The 18,857-nt window shown below is 42.1% G+C and overlaps 1 protein-coding gene across 3 annotated transcripts in view; it reads left to right on the top strand.

Annotated features, from left to right (window-relative positions):
- Window positions 1-3,742: 3,742 nt before the first annotated feature.
- The window catches only part of ctdp1 (CTD (carboxy-terminal domain, RNA polymerase II, polypeptide A) phosphatase, subunit 1), a 103,626-nt gene continuing 88,511 nt past the window's right edge, over window positions 3,743-18,857 (top strand). Inside the window, exons 1-6 of one of the 3 annotated variants that reach the window (XM_035429963.1) lie at window positions 3,743-4,613; window positions 11,089-11,172; window positions 11,499-11,592; window positions 11,753-11,881; window positions 14,215-14,365; window positions 16,206-16,296. In XM_035429963.1, the coding sequence (XP_035285854.1) occupies window positions 4,309-4,613; window positions 11,089-11,172; window positions 11,499-11,592; window positions 11,753-11,881; window positions 14,215-14,365; window positions 16,206-16,296 (854 nt within the window). In that variant the 5' untranslated portion in view covers window positions 3,743-4,308. The remainder of the gene's footprint in view (window positions 4,614-11,088; window positions 11,173-11,498; window positions 11,593-11,752; window positions 11,882-14,214; window positions 14,366-16,205; window positions 16,297-18,857) is intronic. The other 2 variants (XM_035429962.1, XM_035429961.1) reach the window with 2 other exon arrangements.

Here is an 18,857-nt window from a genome sequence, read left to right as displayed (position 1 = left end):
CGACAAGCCGACTTAAGATATATCAGCTGATTTAAAAATGTGTGGGTAGTTTTTTATCAGCGATGAAAACAAACAGCTCGTTAGTGAACTGAATTCACACCATTACACAGGCGATTTGACAAGCAATATAAATCTTTATTAGAACAAGTACAGCACAAACAACATGTCACAAAATAGTAACGGTAGGACAAAACTTAGCTGAGATATTTCACTTCGGTATAACATAAGTAATTTTATAGCTTTGCCTCCCCTGCTGACCGTCAATGTTAACAGAATCGCTTTTCCTCACAATTGTCAGGCTCCCTATTCATTCATTTTCGGGACAACCGAGAGGAACAGAGACGCTGTTAATGGACAGCAGATGTTGCTTCACGCTACGAAAACACAATGGAGTCGCCTCCAGAAAATAATTTATGTTATGTCGGAGTGAAATATCTCTTTAATCGGCTAGCTATTTAGCTTTCTGGCGAACCAGAGCTAACGTTACACTTACCTTCATAACCGAATATAAACTTCTCAAAAAATAATGTACCCTTGTCTAGTTAAGGCCGCTTAACGTTCATTGGCAATGCTTCGACAATGCGTGTAACATTGGACATAGACACTTTGGCAGAGCTATTAGGGACTGTGAGAACACACGTTGCTGTTTAGGCTCAATTTTTCGCTGTCAGAAATGGACTTGCGTCCGTAGCAACGGTAACTGGAAACAAAGTATCCCTACATCCGGTTTAGGTCGCCATCTTGTGAAATAGGCCTGATGAATATTTAAATAGACAGGAAAACACGCCCTCAGCCAACCTAAGCTGTGAAGCTCCGGAAGTAAGCTTGTACTGCGCATGTCTTCGTTGTTGAGGGCAAAACATTGAGCTCGCCATTGAAGTGAATGGGGAATATCAGACTTGAAGCCAAAATAAAACTTCCCCGATGGTATTGTGAAACTCGGTTGACGACCGTTAAGTTTCATATGAAAAGCAGATTGAAAAATATTAATTATGTAATAAAATATGCACATTGTAATGCATATTTTCCCAAGACTTCTGGACCAAATCAACAATTGTTTCAGAAACTGCTACACATAATGAAATTTATGAGCACAAAAAATGGACAAATGAGGTTTTCTTTGGTGGTTAAATCACCTTGTACTTCTGCATTGAATTCAATGGGCAGCAAGCCCTTTTGCCCTCAACAATTTTGAACATGGGCAGTAGAGGCCGTTTCCAGATACTTCCTAAGCTTCACTGATATGAGGGTTTTTTTATGCTCAATGTATTCTGATACATTGGTTCTGTGCAGGCAACTCTCAATTCAACCCTTTTTGGCATGGATGAGTCAATAACAGCTTTATACTTGTTCATGCGGGGGTGTGCCCGTGTAAGCAGGTGCCCGCACTGAGACGTGTACCATACGGACCAAAGTGTAATTAAATAAATCTTATATCTTCTTTGGTGGGAGTTCAAGAAAGAAATTGGTGCCTAGAGAGTAACCAGCTCTGTGTGAAGAAATTTCAGAGTATAAAAGTATTGACCAAAATGATTTAATTTGGCCAGGGTAAATTCGTAATTTTGAATAGACTTCAATGGGGAAATTACCTTTTTAGCACCAGAGGCTTACTAAACTGCAATACCTCTAGTAACCACTGGAGTTTATAAACTTCATAGAGAATGGCAATCCCAAATCACCTGGGAAAAGTACAATTGGCACCCAAGACAGGGCTGTCTATATCCAATTCCCACGTTAGTTGGCAAAGTCCAATTATATCTCCAGCCGAAATGAAGCAATCCCCACTGAACAAGGCACATGGGGATCAGACCAGAAACATCACTGGCATTCCAGGACCAGGGTTGCCGACCAAAGGAGGATGGCTTTCCCTCTTGAGCCTGGTTCCTTCCAAGGTTTCTTCCCATCTGCCACAGGGAGTTTTTCCTTGCCACTGTAACCTTAGGCTTGCACCTGTGGGAGTGTGGGCCAGGGTTGTCTGTGAAGCGTGCAGTGACAATTGTTGTGAAATACGCTATATAAATAAAATTTGATTTGATTGATTGACCTCACTGCTGGCTGAACCCACCCATACCCTGGGCAATGCAATCGCCAATTGCGGTCGCCCCTCACGGGGCTATCGGCCACAATCGGCCGCGGCACAATCTGGATTCGAACCCACACCACAGTGCCTCATCAAAATGAGCCACCCAGCAGCCCTTCCCCTGCCATAGAGTGTACATGGGACAGGTGGCAATAACATCACCACTCCAATAGTGGGGAAAACAAACGATTTTCCCCATTGACCTCTACTCGAAATAGGCCATTTTCACCTTCAATTTACAATACTTTTGGTTGGTCCAGCCTACGAAAGCAATTTTTCAGCACTGTGTCATTTTTTTCAGAAAAAATATAATTAATTCATATTTCACCGTGGAATTAAACTGATCAAAAAAGCCAGCCAACTGTATTTAGCTTTTTCTATTTCAGCTTTATACAACACAAACTGCAAGGTAGCCAACTCTTCCACAAGTTATTTGAAAACAAAAGGAAACAAATTATGGTGATAGACATGCATTATTATTTACAATATAAGGAACCTAAAAACATACATTTTTTTAGATGGGAAGAAGGAAAGGTAAGACAAAACTGGCCTAATTTGAATGAAGATTAATGGGTTTATTTAATCAAATTTAAATAAAAATACAACTGAATTGAATGACGTATCAGGAAACACACACCAAGAATGCCAATTTATTTTATAATGCCCCATGCTGGTCCTATAGAAAGCGTGAGTGACACCCCACATGCACAGCAAGATGACAGCCTCGGTCTCCCTGAAGTCATAAAGATGGCACTCTACTCCATAGATTGATAAAAAAGCATTTTCATTTGCTTCACAATTCAGAAATAAAATGAACATTTACCGCCCAGGTAACAAGTTAGACTGACAGTACTTTTTATCTGTCAATGTCACTATGTCACTAGATCAGTTAGCCTACGGTTACAGAGCTATCATTTAAAGTATTTTGCATAAATCTACATGATATTAATTGTATGATTTGGTACTGAATCTGATGATTTTGCCAACTAGATTTCTGACACAATACTATGGACACAACAACTTTCATAAAATAAAGAACAATATTACAATTTTCTACAGTAGCATGTCCTGGCTAATAGCTATAAATGGCTTCAATATAATATGACTTCTTTCTACATCTGTCTATATGGTGGGATTATCACTAGCTAACATTTGCTTTCTACCAACCTTGCTACCTCCAGCAAAATGCACATTCGGGTAAATCATTATATAAAGGATAAATCACAGTCTGGCTGTGGTATCACTGTTTAAAAAATGGCACATCACCATGTTAGGTGATGACAATAAATGTAAAATATTAATTCAACTAGCATACATTACAATGTTTATGTTTATTTAAGCTTAAAATGGACTGTGACTGATATGTAGTCTTATAAACTTTCCCAAACTGGCTAATTAGAAATAATAAACAGTGGCTGGCAACACAGAATTCTGCAATAAGTGTAGGCTCGTGTAAGTAGTTTAACCTCAGACTCAAAATGAAACTCAAATTAACCTGTCTAGTCTGTCACAGACAATGTTTAAAAGCGTTAAAACCCCATTTAAAGTATTATTATATATCTGTCTTAGATGAAACATTTGAACAGTCTGAAACTCACGCTTCTTTTAAGAGGTTCCCTCTGCGTATTGAAGACATTACATCACCTTGCATCATTTGCAACCTGTGTTGCAGAGCCTCATCTTGGACATTTATCATTAAATGGAAAAATACAATCATCGTTGTGCATTTTAGTTCATATACCCAATAGCAGCTATCAACACGCGGGTTTATCAAATGAACAAGTCATCTGCGCGGTCGCTGTACATTGCCATTGCGCTAGCTACGCTTGCTGGCCAACACGTTTGTTCTCACAAGTAGTACGTAGCTTCCTCTGCTCCCTTTTGCGTTCAACTGGGTGGCTTTAACAAAATCCACGATGAGAGAACTCCAGCGGGCTCGGATCATGTCATGATCAGACCGTAAACAGCATCTCCCGGAAGCTGTACTGCTCCGCTGTCTCTGAAGTCTTGTGTTTCCTGTTTACGGGCGGGAAGAGCGAACGAACCTGAACCTTCGGTGTATTTTGTGTCGCTCGTGCTTAAGACTTTTCAGTTGCGCGACTGTTTTATTTGTGCTCTTTAAGAGATCGTTAGTAATTCTGTTTGGACTTACTTACTTTCTTGGAAATTGGATATACCTTTACATACAACCGTTGCTGAAGTTTAAAGGGATTTGGGGTGCAAAACAGATGGAGGACCCTGCAGACTCTGGCGGCGGCACTGCAGTTTCAACGGGCCCCTCGATGTTGGTGACGGAGATCCGCTGTCCAGCAGGGGCCCGTCCTCTGCGGTTGTTGGAGTGGAAAGTTAAACCGGGATCTCTAGTTAATGTCGACTCTGTACTTGCATTATGTGCTCCTATCCCAGTGGAGAAGGAGGCCGGATCGGAACCACGAGAGCAGTCGAATAGGCTGCCGGAGAAGAAGGTGAAATCGGACCGTGCCGGAGTAGTGAGAGAGCTGTGCTGTCAACTTGGACAGGTCATCTCCCCAGGGTAAGTCGGTGACAAATTGAGATGAATCGTAGTACTCCGCAAGAACAACTCAGACTAACATAGAAATACTCATAATTTGTAATCGCCTGTCAAGTATTAGTTAATGTATCCTGTTGTATGCTAACATGAGCTAATTTCTTGTACCCTAGCTAGCTTTTCTATCAACGTTAGCAAGCTAGCGAGCTAATGTTTTCGGCTGGCTAGTTAACGTTAGCTCGATAGCCTGTCCGTTAACCATGCCTTTCGATCAAGAGCCATCTAGTATGATCTAATCCAATATTCTCCACCTAACTATTTTGATGTAACTAGTTTGCCGTTACCTGGATGTCTAAAATATTAACTGGGGGAACTAGAATAGCTAGATCTAACTAGACTACTAGATCTACCAAAGCGTAACTTACTAGCGAACTTTCACATTCCCACAGAATGAGCGAACACGCTGTAATTTCGATAATCAACTGACGTTTAATGTTATGTGCAGGTAGCTGTGTTTCTTCTATTTTTGTGTTACTCTTAGATTAAAGTATGAAGAAAACTTAACACATGTGCTAGCACTGGCTACCTACATGCTGGTTCAGTGTGCAGGCTGCTGGAGGGTAACTTAGCCCCACTAGCGTTCGTTGTATTACTATTAGGTCCGAAGCCAGCTAAGCTTAGCTCGATACAGCTCGTGTGAGTAGTGTTTATGTTATAACGTAGCTAGTTGCTAGAATATATTGAATGTCAGAATGACATGGCTTTCTACTAAGCCAGTATTTTGTACGACCAAGAAGCAATGAAATCACAATTAATAGGTGCTAAAGCCATCTTTTATATTTTCAATATCGACCTTGCATGCCCTAATGCTTGCTAGTTGGTTACATATAACCTCGCTTACGTTAGCAATGTTTGCGCTAGGAGCGCACCAAGAAAGGGGCGTGGTCATATTTTTGGCTTGTGACTGGACCTCATAGGCGATCGTCTTACCCACTTTATTGCAAAACATGCTGTGTTCGTTTAAAAAAATCGGACTTTTCTGGCGTAAAGTTCACCTGCACTTATCCAAGCCCGGCCAATATTAGCAACCATAATTGGCAACTTTTATGCTTTTAGCGGCAGGCCAGATATTGAATTTGAACTGGTCTTGAAGTTGCTGTGAGACCTAAATTGCGCGCAACCTGTTAAGACTTCATTAACTTTTTTTTTTTTGGCTTAGTTGCCGTATTAGATGTAGATTCCTAATGTTACGTTGAATTAAAAAAAAATGTAGCTTATGTTTTTCAAAAATCAGAATGTTTTTTTTTTTTCAGAATGCATTTTGTTTTCGTAATACATGCGTCTTTACTGCAACACTTATCATTTGGCATCTTATGCCATTATGTTCTGACAACCTGAATTTATTCCAACAATTCCCATCACAAACTACGTTGGTCATGGACCTTTAAAGGCAAGTTCGCTGCCTTGAAGCTTTGGAGTGATGGCAAATTCCCAGAATGCAACGGGAGAGACGTATATAGGTTTTATTGCGGATGGCTAACCGATAGAGGAGAATGTACGTACTGTAAAATGAATAAGTGGTTGCTAAATGTTTATGTAGGTGCATTGCTTCAGTTCGCTGTTGTGCTGAAGAGGGCAGTTTGTGTGTTGCACATTTGCAAATTGTACAAACTAGGCATCATTCCCACATGGCATTTATGTCAATTAATTTGCTTCTGTTCTGACAATATTTAGCTGCCAGTTCTTTGGCCTGTCTTGTTTCCTCTTGTATGGACTCACTGTTTTTCCATGTGGCGAGAGGGGGAGAAGCAAAGCTAATTTAAAAGCAACAAGACCAGGTCAAAACCTAGTATATGGCTGAACCTAACACACGTGGTCCGGCCGACCAATGGTGTAACTTCATCACTCAGGCAGATCACTCAGTCACTCAGTCACAGACATTCACGTTTGTAGGGCTGGCCCCACTGTTGCGGTCCAGCCAAAAATATATATTAATGGTAATTAAGATCGGCACAATGTCGTGCCCTATCATGTATGTACTTTTTTGTGTTTTTGAGCCAGTTTGATTCTGTGGATCGTTCAGTGATTCCAAGCATACGTGTAAATCCATACGGAGAAGAAAGATTGGTCTTCTGGAATGGCCATCTCAGTCCCCAGGCTTGAATATTTTTGAAAATCTATAGGAAGATTTCCATGCAGTGCATGCAAGTGCAACTTTGAATATCCATGAACTAGAAAAGTTTTGTGAGGAAGAGTGGGGAAAAAACTAGAAAGACTTAACTGGCTACAGGACATTTTTGGAAGGTGTTACTAAGCAGATGTTACTGGGTGCCCAAACATTTGTACATGCTATGTTAACTGTAGGTTATTATGTTTAATCTGTAATAAAATTGAAATAAATAGTAATAGTTTGTTAAAATTAGCAAAACCTTCACATGAAACTGTGTGCTCCATAAGACGAATGACCTCCAGAAAGGGAATTAGCCTACTCAAATAGAAAAACAACTAGTAGGCTAATTCTTGTGTTAAATAGCCTTGATGACATAGGCCTCTGTTGTATTGAATTTGTGAAGTTCCATACGATTAACAGGAAATTAGGAGAGGAACATTTCATTCAAGTCTGCTCTCACTTGTCAATAACAAACAGATTAAACGATTGGGCAGTTCACCCAATGATGAAATTAACCCTGTGAGACCCAGACATTGATGTAATTCGAAAACCTTGTTTTAGGAGGCCTCTGAGGGAAGAGGAATATGTATGAGGAATATGTAACTTTATGTGGTTAATTTAACAGGGACAGTGCACATTCATTGACATTTTAGTTTTCACATTAACAAGCAAACATGTTAACAAGCCAGAGCTCAATAGCTATTCAGATCATTGTCATCCATAGTGCCTGGCAGGTTAAAAGGCAAACTAGACCGTAATGTCATCGTATGCCCAACTAGATAGCTCGCTAGATTAACAATGTAATATTTAGCAAAGCAGCCAACTAGCATCAGCTCTTTAGATGGAGGGAGTCAGTAAAGATAACGAGAAATGTTAATTAACTTGCATGAAAAAGAAGTGAAAGGAAAACCATCCTTGCACGGAATGTCAATTAAATGCAAAATCATCTGTTTTGCCTGATCCTATGATGAGGTGCCATAACTAACATGAGGTACCGTTGTATTAGGACTGTTTGTCTCCAGTCGGTTGTTGCCATGTACATTAGAAGTGCTCCTGCACTTTAATGGGGGATTAGTCAAGAGTCTGCTATGCTAACATTCCCGATTTTATGATTGGTCAGTGGTCTCAGTAACCAATGCCCTCCTCTGCCCCTTTTGGCTGGACCGCAACAGCGGGGCCAGCCCTACAAACAGAAATGTTTGTGACTGACTGACTGAGTGACTGAGTGAGTGGTGAAGTTACACTATTGGTCGGCTGAGTTATGAAGTCACACCATTGGTCGGCCGGATCACGTGTGTTAGGTCCAGCCATATACTAGGTTTTAACCTGGTCTTGTTTATCTTCTCACATTTGGCTTTTGTGCTAGCGTAGTGGTGCAAAACAAACATATGAATGAACTGATTTGTAAATGAGCCCCGAATTGTCACTTACCCAATGCACCTGGCTTTTGTTGCTCTGTGCAAGCAGACAAGGATTATTGTTGAGCCCTGCAGGATGCCTTCCACTGCCTGTTTCATTTCCAGTTTTCAGAATGTTAATGTGAATAAATGAGTGTGAAAGTTTCGCTTGTTGCTAACTGCAGACAGAAAGGAAAAAAGGAAGGCTTATTTGACAGCCTGTGTCATGTTAAGGTATTTTGACAGTTGTAATTGTTTTGACGTGATTAACTCTGATTTCCCAAGGGGAGCTAACTTTGGAGTTGAGGCCAAATGCGTAGATAATTTCCATGCATCGTGCTGTAGTCCTTTTTTCCCACTAATTTTTAGGGGAATATTGATCAAACCGGTTAGAGGCCAGTATATGCGTGTTACTGATTATATGCACCATTAGTAATCGTACAAGTGATCTGTAGCATATTACTAGTTTATCCAACGAGATGCTTTGTTTGTTGAAAATTAAACTGCCGTCATTGAGTTCCATTTATAAAAAGAATAGAATGCAATGTTATTTTGCTTAGACTTATTGGGAATTTGTCAAGCGAATCCTGTTTTAGAGTTACATTTCAACTGGCAACTGGACGACTCATATTATTCCATCCATTGACTTCTCTGTTTTCTCCATGGCTGAATCGAAAACCCACATTTCATTGATCTTCCGTGGATCCCTTCGATAAAAAGGCATGAACACCATTTGTTGAAGAAATTGAGAGATTTCATGAAAGTTTTAAGACTATAGTAAGACAATCGGTCCTGTACAGACTTAGCCTACATGCTTTTCTTTAGGCTCAACCTTATGATATAGGCTACTGTCTTTAGGCTGAACCCAAGGTAAGACACCTGGTACCTGGCATGGTAGTTAAAGGGGGATTCCATCCAGTGAGGTGTGGTTGTTTCTTACCTTTGCTGCTTGAATATAACGTAGACTCACAAGGCACCAGAATATTACAGAATGAGATAAGCAATTCATTCATGTGCTTAAGTATCAGAAACCTGTCATGTGATGAAATGCATGCCAGCCATTCCTGTGGTAGAAACGGTAACATAGACTTACCGTGTTTCGGCCATTACGGTATTCCATAAACTTTCCCTACAGTTTATAAAATAAATACTACAAGGTCATGGATAAAATATGTATATCTGCATCATCCTCATTTCCTCCTTCTTCCATGCTGACCCCTCACAAGTTGCTCATGCCATCTGAGAGAAATCAGAGCGAGTTTACAATGCCCGCCAATGCCAATACAAACATGGCGGGGAAGATTTTTTGATCGATCGCTCAGGGGTAGGGAGAGCACACGCAGACAAAGTATGTGCTATGCAGGAGATAAAAATATAATCAATCGTCTCTGAAGACGTTTTTACTGAACATACTGAAGACGTTACGGAAGTTACCTTAATACGTGTTGAGCTATAATAACCACGTCTGTTCTGGCGAAGTTACAGGCAACAGTGTTGTCACGTGGTATTGTCATATCATGGTCTGTGCTATCTGAGAGTATTCTAAAGGGTCCCTGATGACTATATGATGATGTATATGTGATGGGTAGTGGAAGGTCAATAGGTCAGATGGCACATGTTAAACCTTACGTGGTGGTAAATACAATGATTAATGTCATATGAAATATTCCATTCCTCACTGATAAAATAGCCCTGGTGCTGCTCGATATGGAGCTCTATGCTTGATGTGGTACAACATAGCCCTGAGGTGGTAATGTAAAAACGTGTAAAGGCACTAATGTATTTTTGAAATGCAGTGTTACTGCCGGTGTACGATCCAGATGACTGTACAGTGTAGCGCTAATATTAGGCACACTAAATATGACGTTTTATTTATTATTGATTTATTTAGTCCGTTTTGGTTATTTCTTGGGACTTTAAAACCTCTTACTTTAGTAGGCAGTCTATAATGGCATAGCTTCAGGCTTTTGAAAAGTGAGACTGTAGTAGTTTCTTAAAATGGTTGATTTAGAAATTTGACTATAACATTGATTTATGCAAATTTAAAAACAAATACAGTACAACTAAGTACACTTTGAATCATGGCACCACTTGTTGTTACAGCTCTCTATCAGCAGATGGCGCCACTAATATAATATATTTTTAAAAACTCGCTTTGTACTGCATTTGTTAGTGATGGTCATATTGGGAGATACATCCATTAAATGGCAGCCCCCAGCAAAACTCATAAAAAATCTAAGATCTAAGATGTCCCCAGTGAGTGGATCTGAAATACTTTCCTCTGGGCAGCACTATCAAACGCTCATAAACAGACACAACCATGTAAAGCTTTCATTCATCAGAACTGCAGTATATCTCCTAAATTGTTGTGTAATAACATTTGGCCTATCATCTATCTGCTGTAATAATGTCATAATTCTAATTTTTAAATGCAATAATGTAATAACTTTCTGTGGATTTTTGGAGCGTCAGTCTGGTAAACGGTACCGTTTCTTATATATTGTTAATGTATACTGCGTTTTGTGCATTGCGCTTGATGTTGTTTTATTTTTGTGAATGCAAAGTAGGCTATATTTTCTCTTGTAATGTAGGCCAAGTTTGAGATTGTGAAGAACATATTTCCCTGAAGTTTTGATGTGAAATTGTCCTTACGTTTAGTTCTGAATAAATTTAGGCTGCACCTGTGGTTTCCATTTGGGAAAAAATACAAGGGAAAAAACAACCCTTTTTCCTGCTTTGATTTGAACATCTGGCCAACAGCGGGGGGGGGGGGGGGGGGGGGGGGGGGGGGGGGGGGGTGTCCCGCGGCGCACCTGAATGGAAAAGCGTTTGAGGTTTCGAGGTCTCCGCTGTCCGGGCGGAGGTCCCTCGGAGAGGAGGAGAAAGGAAGGAGGCGACTGAGCGCGTGCGTCTGCTCCTCTCGTTTCCCCAGGGCGGTGCTCGCGCGGATAGAAGAATGCAGCCACCCCATCGTCATGAAGGGGCTGTGTGCCGAATGCGGCCAGGACCTGACGCAGTGAGTAGGGCCCGCGCGCCCTTACCGTACCGTTTCTCTCAAAAACTACACCATCTTTGTGTTTTAATTCAGGTCTTCCCCTTGCTAAAGGGATTTTGGTCTCAATTGGGTTTTCCTGGTTAAATAAAGGTTAAATATATATATATATATATATATATATATATATTTAAACATGCGTGTTGGCACAGCTTTCGCATTCCCACGGATGTGTTCATGTCTAAATAAAAATACTCCACTGTACTTTCTGACTGAACTGCGTGGGTTTCCATGTCCAAAGAATGCAATTATCACAAATTGCGATGTCCCTCCCTTCCACCCACCTTCAGACTTCAGAACAAGAATGGGAAGCAGCAAGTCCCTATCTCCACGGCTACGGTCTCCATGGTGCACAGCGTCCCGGAGCTAATGGTCAGCTCGGAGGTGAGCACTGCGGTCGAGAACGTCCGAAACGCACGCGGCCACGTCCACGTCGTCTGAATTTGCAGTGTTCTGCCTCAGGTGGATTGCGTGTGTCAGGAAGCTGACCAGTTTGAGTGGGCAGATGGGTTTTTTAGTTTGAAACGCCGCTCTCTGTTTTCAGCAAGCGGAGCAGCTGGGCAGGGAGGATCAGCAGCGTCTGCACTGCAACAGGAAGCTCGTCCTGATGGTGGACCTGGACCAGACGCTGATCCACACAACAGAGCAGCACTGCCAACGCATGTCTAACAAGGTAGGAGGACAGCGGGGTCTGCGCGTCAGAGCTGTGTGTATGCGTGCACCACACACACACGCGCACATTCGCGTACCAGTGCACCTGAGCAGAGCAGACGGCGAGCTGAGCGAGGAGTGGATCAGAAGTAATTTGACCGGAGCGTGGAGCGGGCTTTCAAACTGATGGAGCGACGGTCTTTTCTCTCGTGCCAGTTTCGCTCCAGTGTCGATCCAGTATCACTCACTCACTCGCAAGCTTTGCGCATGAGCAGGCAGGAACCTCGGCCCAGTAGGCCTACAGTGCTTCCCTCTTCTACCCCATAGCAAGCAATTACCTAAATTTAGTGAGCAGTTTGTTAAATATTTTTGCAGGGAGACTGACACATTAAAGTACATTCAAACAAGCAGAATGAAGAGCGAAAATGTGGCGATAGGGTCTCCACAAGCAAAGATTCTCAGTGGAATCTGAAAAGACATGCAGCCAGAAAACACAATTTCTTTTTGTAAACATGCAGAGCAACAGGCTGGCAGTATAGCTAGCTAGCTAGCTAACTAATTAGCCAAATGTCTATTTGTAGCCTAGGTTTTATTGAAACATTGCATTCATAAATTTAGCTAATTTCTTTTCCTGTATAGTTAATGTTTTCTGTTTCTAGTTTTTAATTCCTCCTAAATGGAATTATTATTAAATATCGGTAACCTCAGACTGCATCAAAATTTCTATTCATTAAGGTCAATTCAAAGACTCTTCAGTAAGTCTTGCTTAATTGTGATTGTAGCCTGTTGTGTTTCCTTTTTTGTTTGGTTCACATAAACAAAATTTTTTAAAGCTATTAGAGGTTTACTAGCCTAAATGAAATTGTGTTCTTCAAAAAGACTACTGTTAAGCTATGGCTGTTTTCGTTTCCTTCTTAGAACAATTTAATTTAGAAATTATGTATAGCCTAATAATGAGCTTTTGACTTGAGAAATTTCCCTATTGTACAAATGTTTTTTTATTTCTGTAATTCAGAATCAATATAGAAATATTTTTGTGATTACACATGCATGGGTTTAATGCTGGGTTTTTTCTGTGAGTGGTGAACGACTTTGGAGCGTTGAAGAGTAAAGGATGTGGAGCGGGGTTGCGGAGTGCAAACACATACCGATGAGCAAGAAGCAGAATTTCCTACCACTCTGCTCCGCTCACATGCTCTAACACCCACACACACGTACGCACGCACAAACCCACACAGACTCACTAACACATGCACGCACGCGCACACACACACACACACACACACGTACGCACGAACACACACACACACAGACACACACACGTACGCACACACGTACACGCACACATGCACACACACGCAAGCGCACAAACACACACACGCACACACACGGTTGCTGATTACATAGAAATATGACTGTGTCTGTCTGCGTGTGTGCACTTGCTCGTTATTGCGAGAACCTTAATTATGCATCATGGGAAATTCCCTGATGCATAATTCATGCATATGCTTGGGTGATAAATGTACAAAAATGTGATTTGATTTACATTGATGATTCTCTGACAGCATCACTTAAGCAATGTCTGGTTAAGATGCATTTCTCTATTGGTGGGATTAGATTAAATTAAGCTTGTGTTTTTCAATTAATATTACATTTGCGTGCTTACAGTTTGGCACAGCTGGCTTCAAGATGTTTTTGTTGTGTTGTGCACATGTCTTACTTATGAAGCTATTTTATTTGTATGCTTAGGCATACAAATAAAAAGACAATAACCAGACTAACAGGATGGGCTTGAGGAACAGCCTTAAGCCTTAACACTCATTCAGATATTTTATTTTAAAATAATTCCAGTTTCCAGCCAACCTATGATGTCATATCAGGCAACAGATATAATAAATCTTAATGATAGATCCCATTGTGGAGTGCACTTCATTTATCCAGTTAATTATAATGGGGAGTGTAGCTATTGTAGCTATCATTGATCACTCCCAGTTGCAGCAAGTTCTAGAACCTACTTTAACACATTAAAGTGTAATCCAATATGTTCTTACCTGAGAACCGCATTCTAATGCTGATGTAACAGTTACTACTAGTGATGGAGTTCTAGGACACTGACTTAGAAAGCATTCCAAATAACATTCTTTTCAAAGGCCAAGAAAAACCAGGAAGACCAGAGCCTGCATCCATAAAGCATTTTAGAGTAGGACTACTGATCTGGGATCAGTTTTGTCTTTTAGCCCATTGGATTGTGTTATGTACAGACCAGGGGAAACTGATCTCAGATCAGCACTCGTCAGGCAGCGATGCAGGGATTCTAAATTGAGCCTTTTTTTCCCCCTCTCGCGGTGCCTCCAGGGAATCTTTCATTTCCAGCTGGGGCGCGGGGAGCCCATGCTGCACACGAGGCTCCGCCCACACTGCAAGGACTTCCTGGAGAAGATCGCCAAGCTCTACGAGCTGCACGTGTTTACCTTCGGCAGCCGGCTCTACGCGCACACCATAGCAGGTACCGTGGCCCTCCATGTCGGCTCAAGCCGCAGCTTAAACGCTCTCTGCGCAGCGGCCTAGTGTCGAACCCTGTCCATGCCTTACACCCGGCCCTCGCTGGCTGGCAGCCGCTCAAGGTGGCGTGTAATTGGTCATAGCGTCACCTAGCGCGGGGGATTGCAGATGGCGGAGTTCTCCCTGTCCAGCTGAGGGGACGAGAGTGAGAGTATGCATTAGCTCTGGAGGAACACATTATTGCATTAACATAGGCAAAGACAGTTACTTAAAAGGCTTGCAAATACAATTTGGCATTCCCATTTGAGGAGAAAATAAATGAATACCGCATAAAACTGGATAAAATAAGGTATCTGCTTCCATTTAGGTTCTCAGTTGTTGATAGTGTTGGAGTTGTGGATAGTTTTTAAATTTCAACAGCCACTTTTCCTTGGTGACATAAAATCAGATTTGTGCAAATGTTCTTTACGCCGAGTTCATCTATTATGCTCTTGAATTCATGCATTTCCTTTTTAATAAACTCTCAGTGATAACGACCTGTAAGTTGCTCTTACATGTATCGCCACTGGGAGGCAGCATCTGCCTTTGTTTTGCCAAACCCTGTTCCAAAGCCTAATAGCAGCGCTGTAGCCTGCAGTAGTGTAGGAGGTAGGTTAGTGTAGTGTAGTAGTGTAGGAGTAGTGTAGTGTAGGAGGTTTCTACCCTGTTAGACATGTATATGAATCCAGTAACAATTATACACTTGACCAGAAATGGGGGGGAGGTCATTTTAGAGGTACGCTTGTTTCAGAAGCTGTGTCTCAGAAAAACCTGCATTGGTTTCAGCAACTCTCTAACCATAGTTGGATCCACAGGTATTCAACCCAGTGCGGTGAATGGGTTGTGTATTTAAGATGATTTCACATGAAAGGCAATCAGTGTCTCGTCTCTGGATCAGTTGATGAAGGTTGTGTATCAGAGGCCTCTATGATAATGTCAAAAAAAAAAAAAATTTGAATAAGGCAGCACATATTTATTTGTCCCTTGAAGCATTAGCAAGAGGCCTACCAAACTGTACGGAAATGCATATACAACAACATGTGCAATTACAGCAGTGTAAACACCACTATTAAGTATGGTGTCATTTTATATGAATAATAACCCTATAGAATTTTGAGAGCATGTATGAGGTTAATTGAAGCATCAGCAAGTGGCCTACCAAACTCTTAACAAAATGCGTACTACAACGTGCAATAACAATAATGTAAGCACCCCTGGGAGTATAGTGTCAGTTTGTATTAATAATAACCCTATAGAATTTTGAGAGCATTTATGTTAATTGAAGCATTAGCAAGCGGCCTACCAAACTGTACCAAAATGCATACTGCAACATGTGCGTTAACGATAATGTAAACACCCCTGGGAGTATGGTGTCATTTTGTATTAATAATTATAACCCTGTAGAATTTCGTGAGCATTATGGTGTTAATTGAGGATTAGCGAGAGGCCTACCAAAGTGGGCCAAACTGCATCAGCAGGGAGAAAACCGTTCAGATTTGTATAACTGTACTCTGCGGGCGGATGGGAAGACTGCGGGATCCGGTTGCAGCTGGGGAGCTCTTTGAAACGGTTCAGAACAGCTCGGACGCGCGCACCACGCTTCACGACAGCAAACGGGTTCCGTTCGCAGAAGGGGGCCGTTCGGCTGAAACGCGTCCCCCCCCGCTCCGGTGGCCGCGCCCCCCTCTCGGCGGCCCTGCCCTTCGCAGACGGCCCGCGGGGCGCACCCGTTGGCCTGTGAACTACGGAGGCTGCGTTCATCTCATTTTACTTCCCCCCCCCCCCCCCGGTTGTCTTGTTGGCAGGCTTTCTGGACCCGGAGAAGAAGCTCTTTTCTCACCGGATTCTGTCGAGGGACGAGTGCATTGATCCGTTTTCCAAAACGGGGAATTTGAGGTGAGGGCCCCCGGCTGCTCCCCCCTGCTCTAGCTGCCCAGGCTGTCCCGGCTGTTCCCCCTATTCCCCCTGCCCCGGCTGCTCCCCCTGTCCCGGCTGCCCTGGCTGCAGCCTGCCAGGCTCCTGCTTTCCAGCACATTGCCTCTTTAAAGGACTAATTATCTCATCTCAGGGCTTTCCCTGGGTTTTTAGAAGGTAATGAGCCTCTATAGGAGAGGTTGGATTTAATTTCTTTCCCCCATTAATAATGAATATGTATGTCTGAAAACATTCATTTTCTGGTCTCGAGTAAAACTGTGATATAATGTAGTCACATGTGAAGCTGTCTGGAAAGATTTCAGTAGCTTTTGATTTGGGAGTCAGAGAGTCGACTACTGCTCACTTCTTTTTAAGACATTTGGTGTGTTTGTGACATGAGCACACATGCATGCACGCACTCACTCTCACACTCACACAAACACAAGGTGTTGAGAACCTGATAATTGCACCCCTTATGTGGTCACTGGTCATTAACTAGTTCTTGCTTTCTTTGGGAATTCTCTACATCAATCTTGTCCAAAGATAAACTGAGAAAGCATTTTTTGTGTTCATCATGATAAAATATTAACTGCTGGAATTACAGGGTTCAGTGGGGGTTAATGGCAAAAATTTGCCCATCTGATGCAGGGGAGGTTAAGGCCCTTGGTTCACAGTTTAAAAAAAAAAAAAAAAAAACCAATTGAGGAATGAATTTGATACTTGAGTTGGCAGTCTCTGAGAGTAACAAAAAATGTTTACAACAACATGTGCAATTACAGCAGTGTTAACACCACTCGGTATGGAGTCATTTTATATCAATAACCCTAGCTTTTGATAGCATTATGCCAATAATTCTGGTCTAGTGTTCATGGAATTAGTTTTTTCTGTTTTGTGTTGAATTTTCAGCTTCAATGGCCCTTATTTCCTTCAGGCTCAAAATTTATATTAGAAAGCCGCGCACCTGATGCTGCTCTGATGCAGAGTAAGCCGATTTATCCCGGTAAACATCAGGCACCTGCGCTCCGCGGCGTGCCGTGCTAGCGCACGCGGGCCGGGGAATCATGTGCTCGTGCACCGCAACCGCAAATCGCATTTCTTCATCATCCCGCTATCCAGGAGTAATTCCTGCGCGATGATTGATTTTTGCTCAGAATCCTATTGCGCTTCGATAAGAGGCCGCTCTGTGTTTTCGTGCGAAATAACAATCTCTTGCAAGCTATCGTTCTCGCCGAAACCCACTGTCTTCGGCGACTTCAAAGTTGGTCTTGGAGCGCAGCTCGGGACCCAGAAAAAGAAATAACACTTAAAGGATGCTCCATGTGTGTCTGAATCGGTCAGCAAAGTAGCCATTATCCTGCTGGGAAAACATGCTGGAGCTGAGCAGAACTTCGTTGCGGAGTGCTGGGGTAATAGGACTTCTCTGGCCTCGCATCCATGGCCGAAAGCGGGAATGAAATGTGGATTTGTTCAGGGGAAATGTCGCTGGGAAGACGAATGGCACTAATGCAAGCGCCGACACGAGCAAAATCAATGGTTGCCGTCCACACATCGGGCAGACGGCAAAAACGCTGATGGTATATTTGGGACGTATTGCAGCCAGGTGGTTTCATTGCAACATTAAATAAAACGATGCATGAAAGTGTCGTTTAAAATTTTTCAGGAGACTGGATCTTTTTGTAATATTTTTTGTCACATTTTTTCTTCTTTGAAGCCATTTGTCCTTATAACCACAAACCTTTGCCAAAAACAACCGATAAATACTTCCATCCATTATCTATACCCGCTTATTCCTGAACAGAGTTGTGGGGGGTTCTAGAGATATCTAGAACCCTTCTAGACAGCGTGCTTTGGGCAAGAGGCAAGAATACACCCTGGACAGATCGCCAATCTATCGCATTGCATGGTATATACTTGATAGTGCATAATTACTATGCCATACTTAGTACATAAGTAACTGCACATTTACATTATATTTTGCCATCCTACAATGTAATGCAAGCTTTTGAGCTTTGTGTTCTTCCTGCCACTGTGTTACTGTGGTAACCCACAATATTTAGAAGTATCTGTTTCCCTCTTATGATTTAAACAATTTTGTAAATGAAGCTCGGGGGCTCCCATAAGCTGTAAGGAACACGGTAAAGTTTACAGTAAGAACCCTACAATTTTCGTGCAAAGATAAGAGTCGCTCCGCTAGCACAGGTCTTGACGATCCCCCACACAGCAGACGGAGTGCATCTCTGCCAGGGGCTAATTCGACCTGGGAAAAACAGTTAAAGTATCACAGAAAGCCCCAATAAATAAGTCTAGTCTCGGAGTGTAATTAAACATTAAGGCCCATACAGGCAGGTAGGATCTGAGGTAGTCTTCTTTGGCGAAAGGATAAACGGGTGGCTCTGTGGTGTAGCTGTGCTGGGGATATGAATTAGGAGTAGGTGCACAGGGATTCCAGGTGTTCCATCACTGTTGTGCTCCTGACCCAGAGTACTTAACCAAAATTACTTCATTAAATGGTCCATTTGTTTGAATGGATAACATTTCATTTG

This window comes from Anguilla anguilla, chromosome 8 (genome assembly GCF_013347855.1).
Source record: "Anguilla anguilla isolate fAngAng1 chromosome 8, fAngAng1.pri, whole genome shotgun sequence".
Classification (NCBI taxonomy): domain Eukaryota; kingdom Metazoa; phylum Chordata; class Actinopteri; order Anguilliformes; family Anguillidae; genus Anguilla; species Anguilla anguilla.
This window is presented reverse-complemented; position numbering and strand designations above follow the sequence as displayed.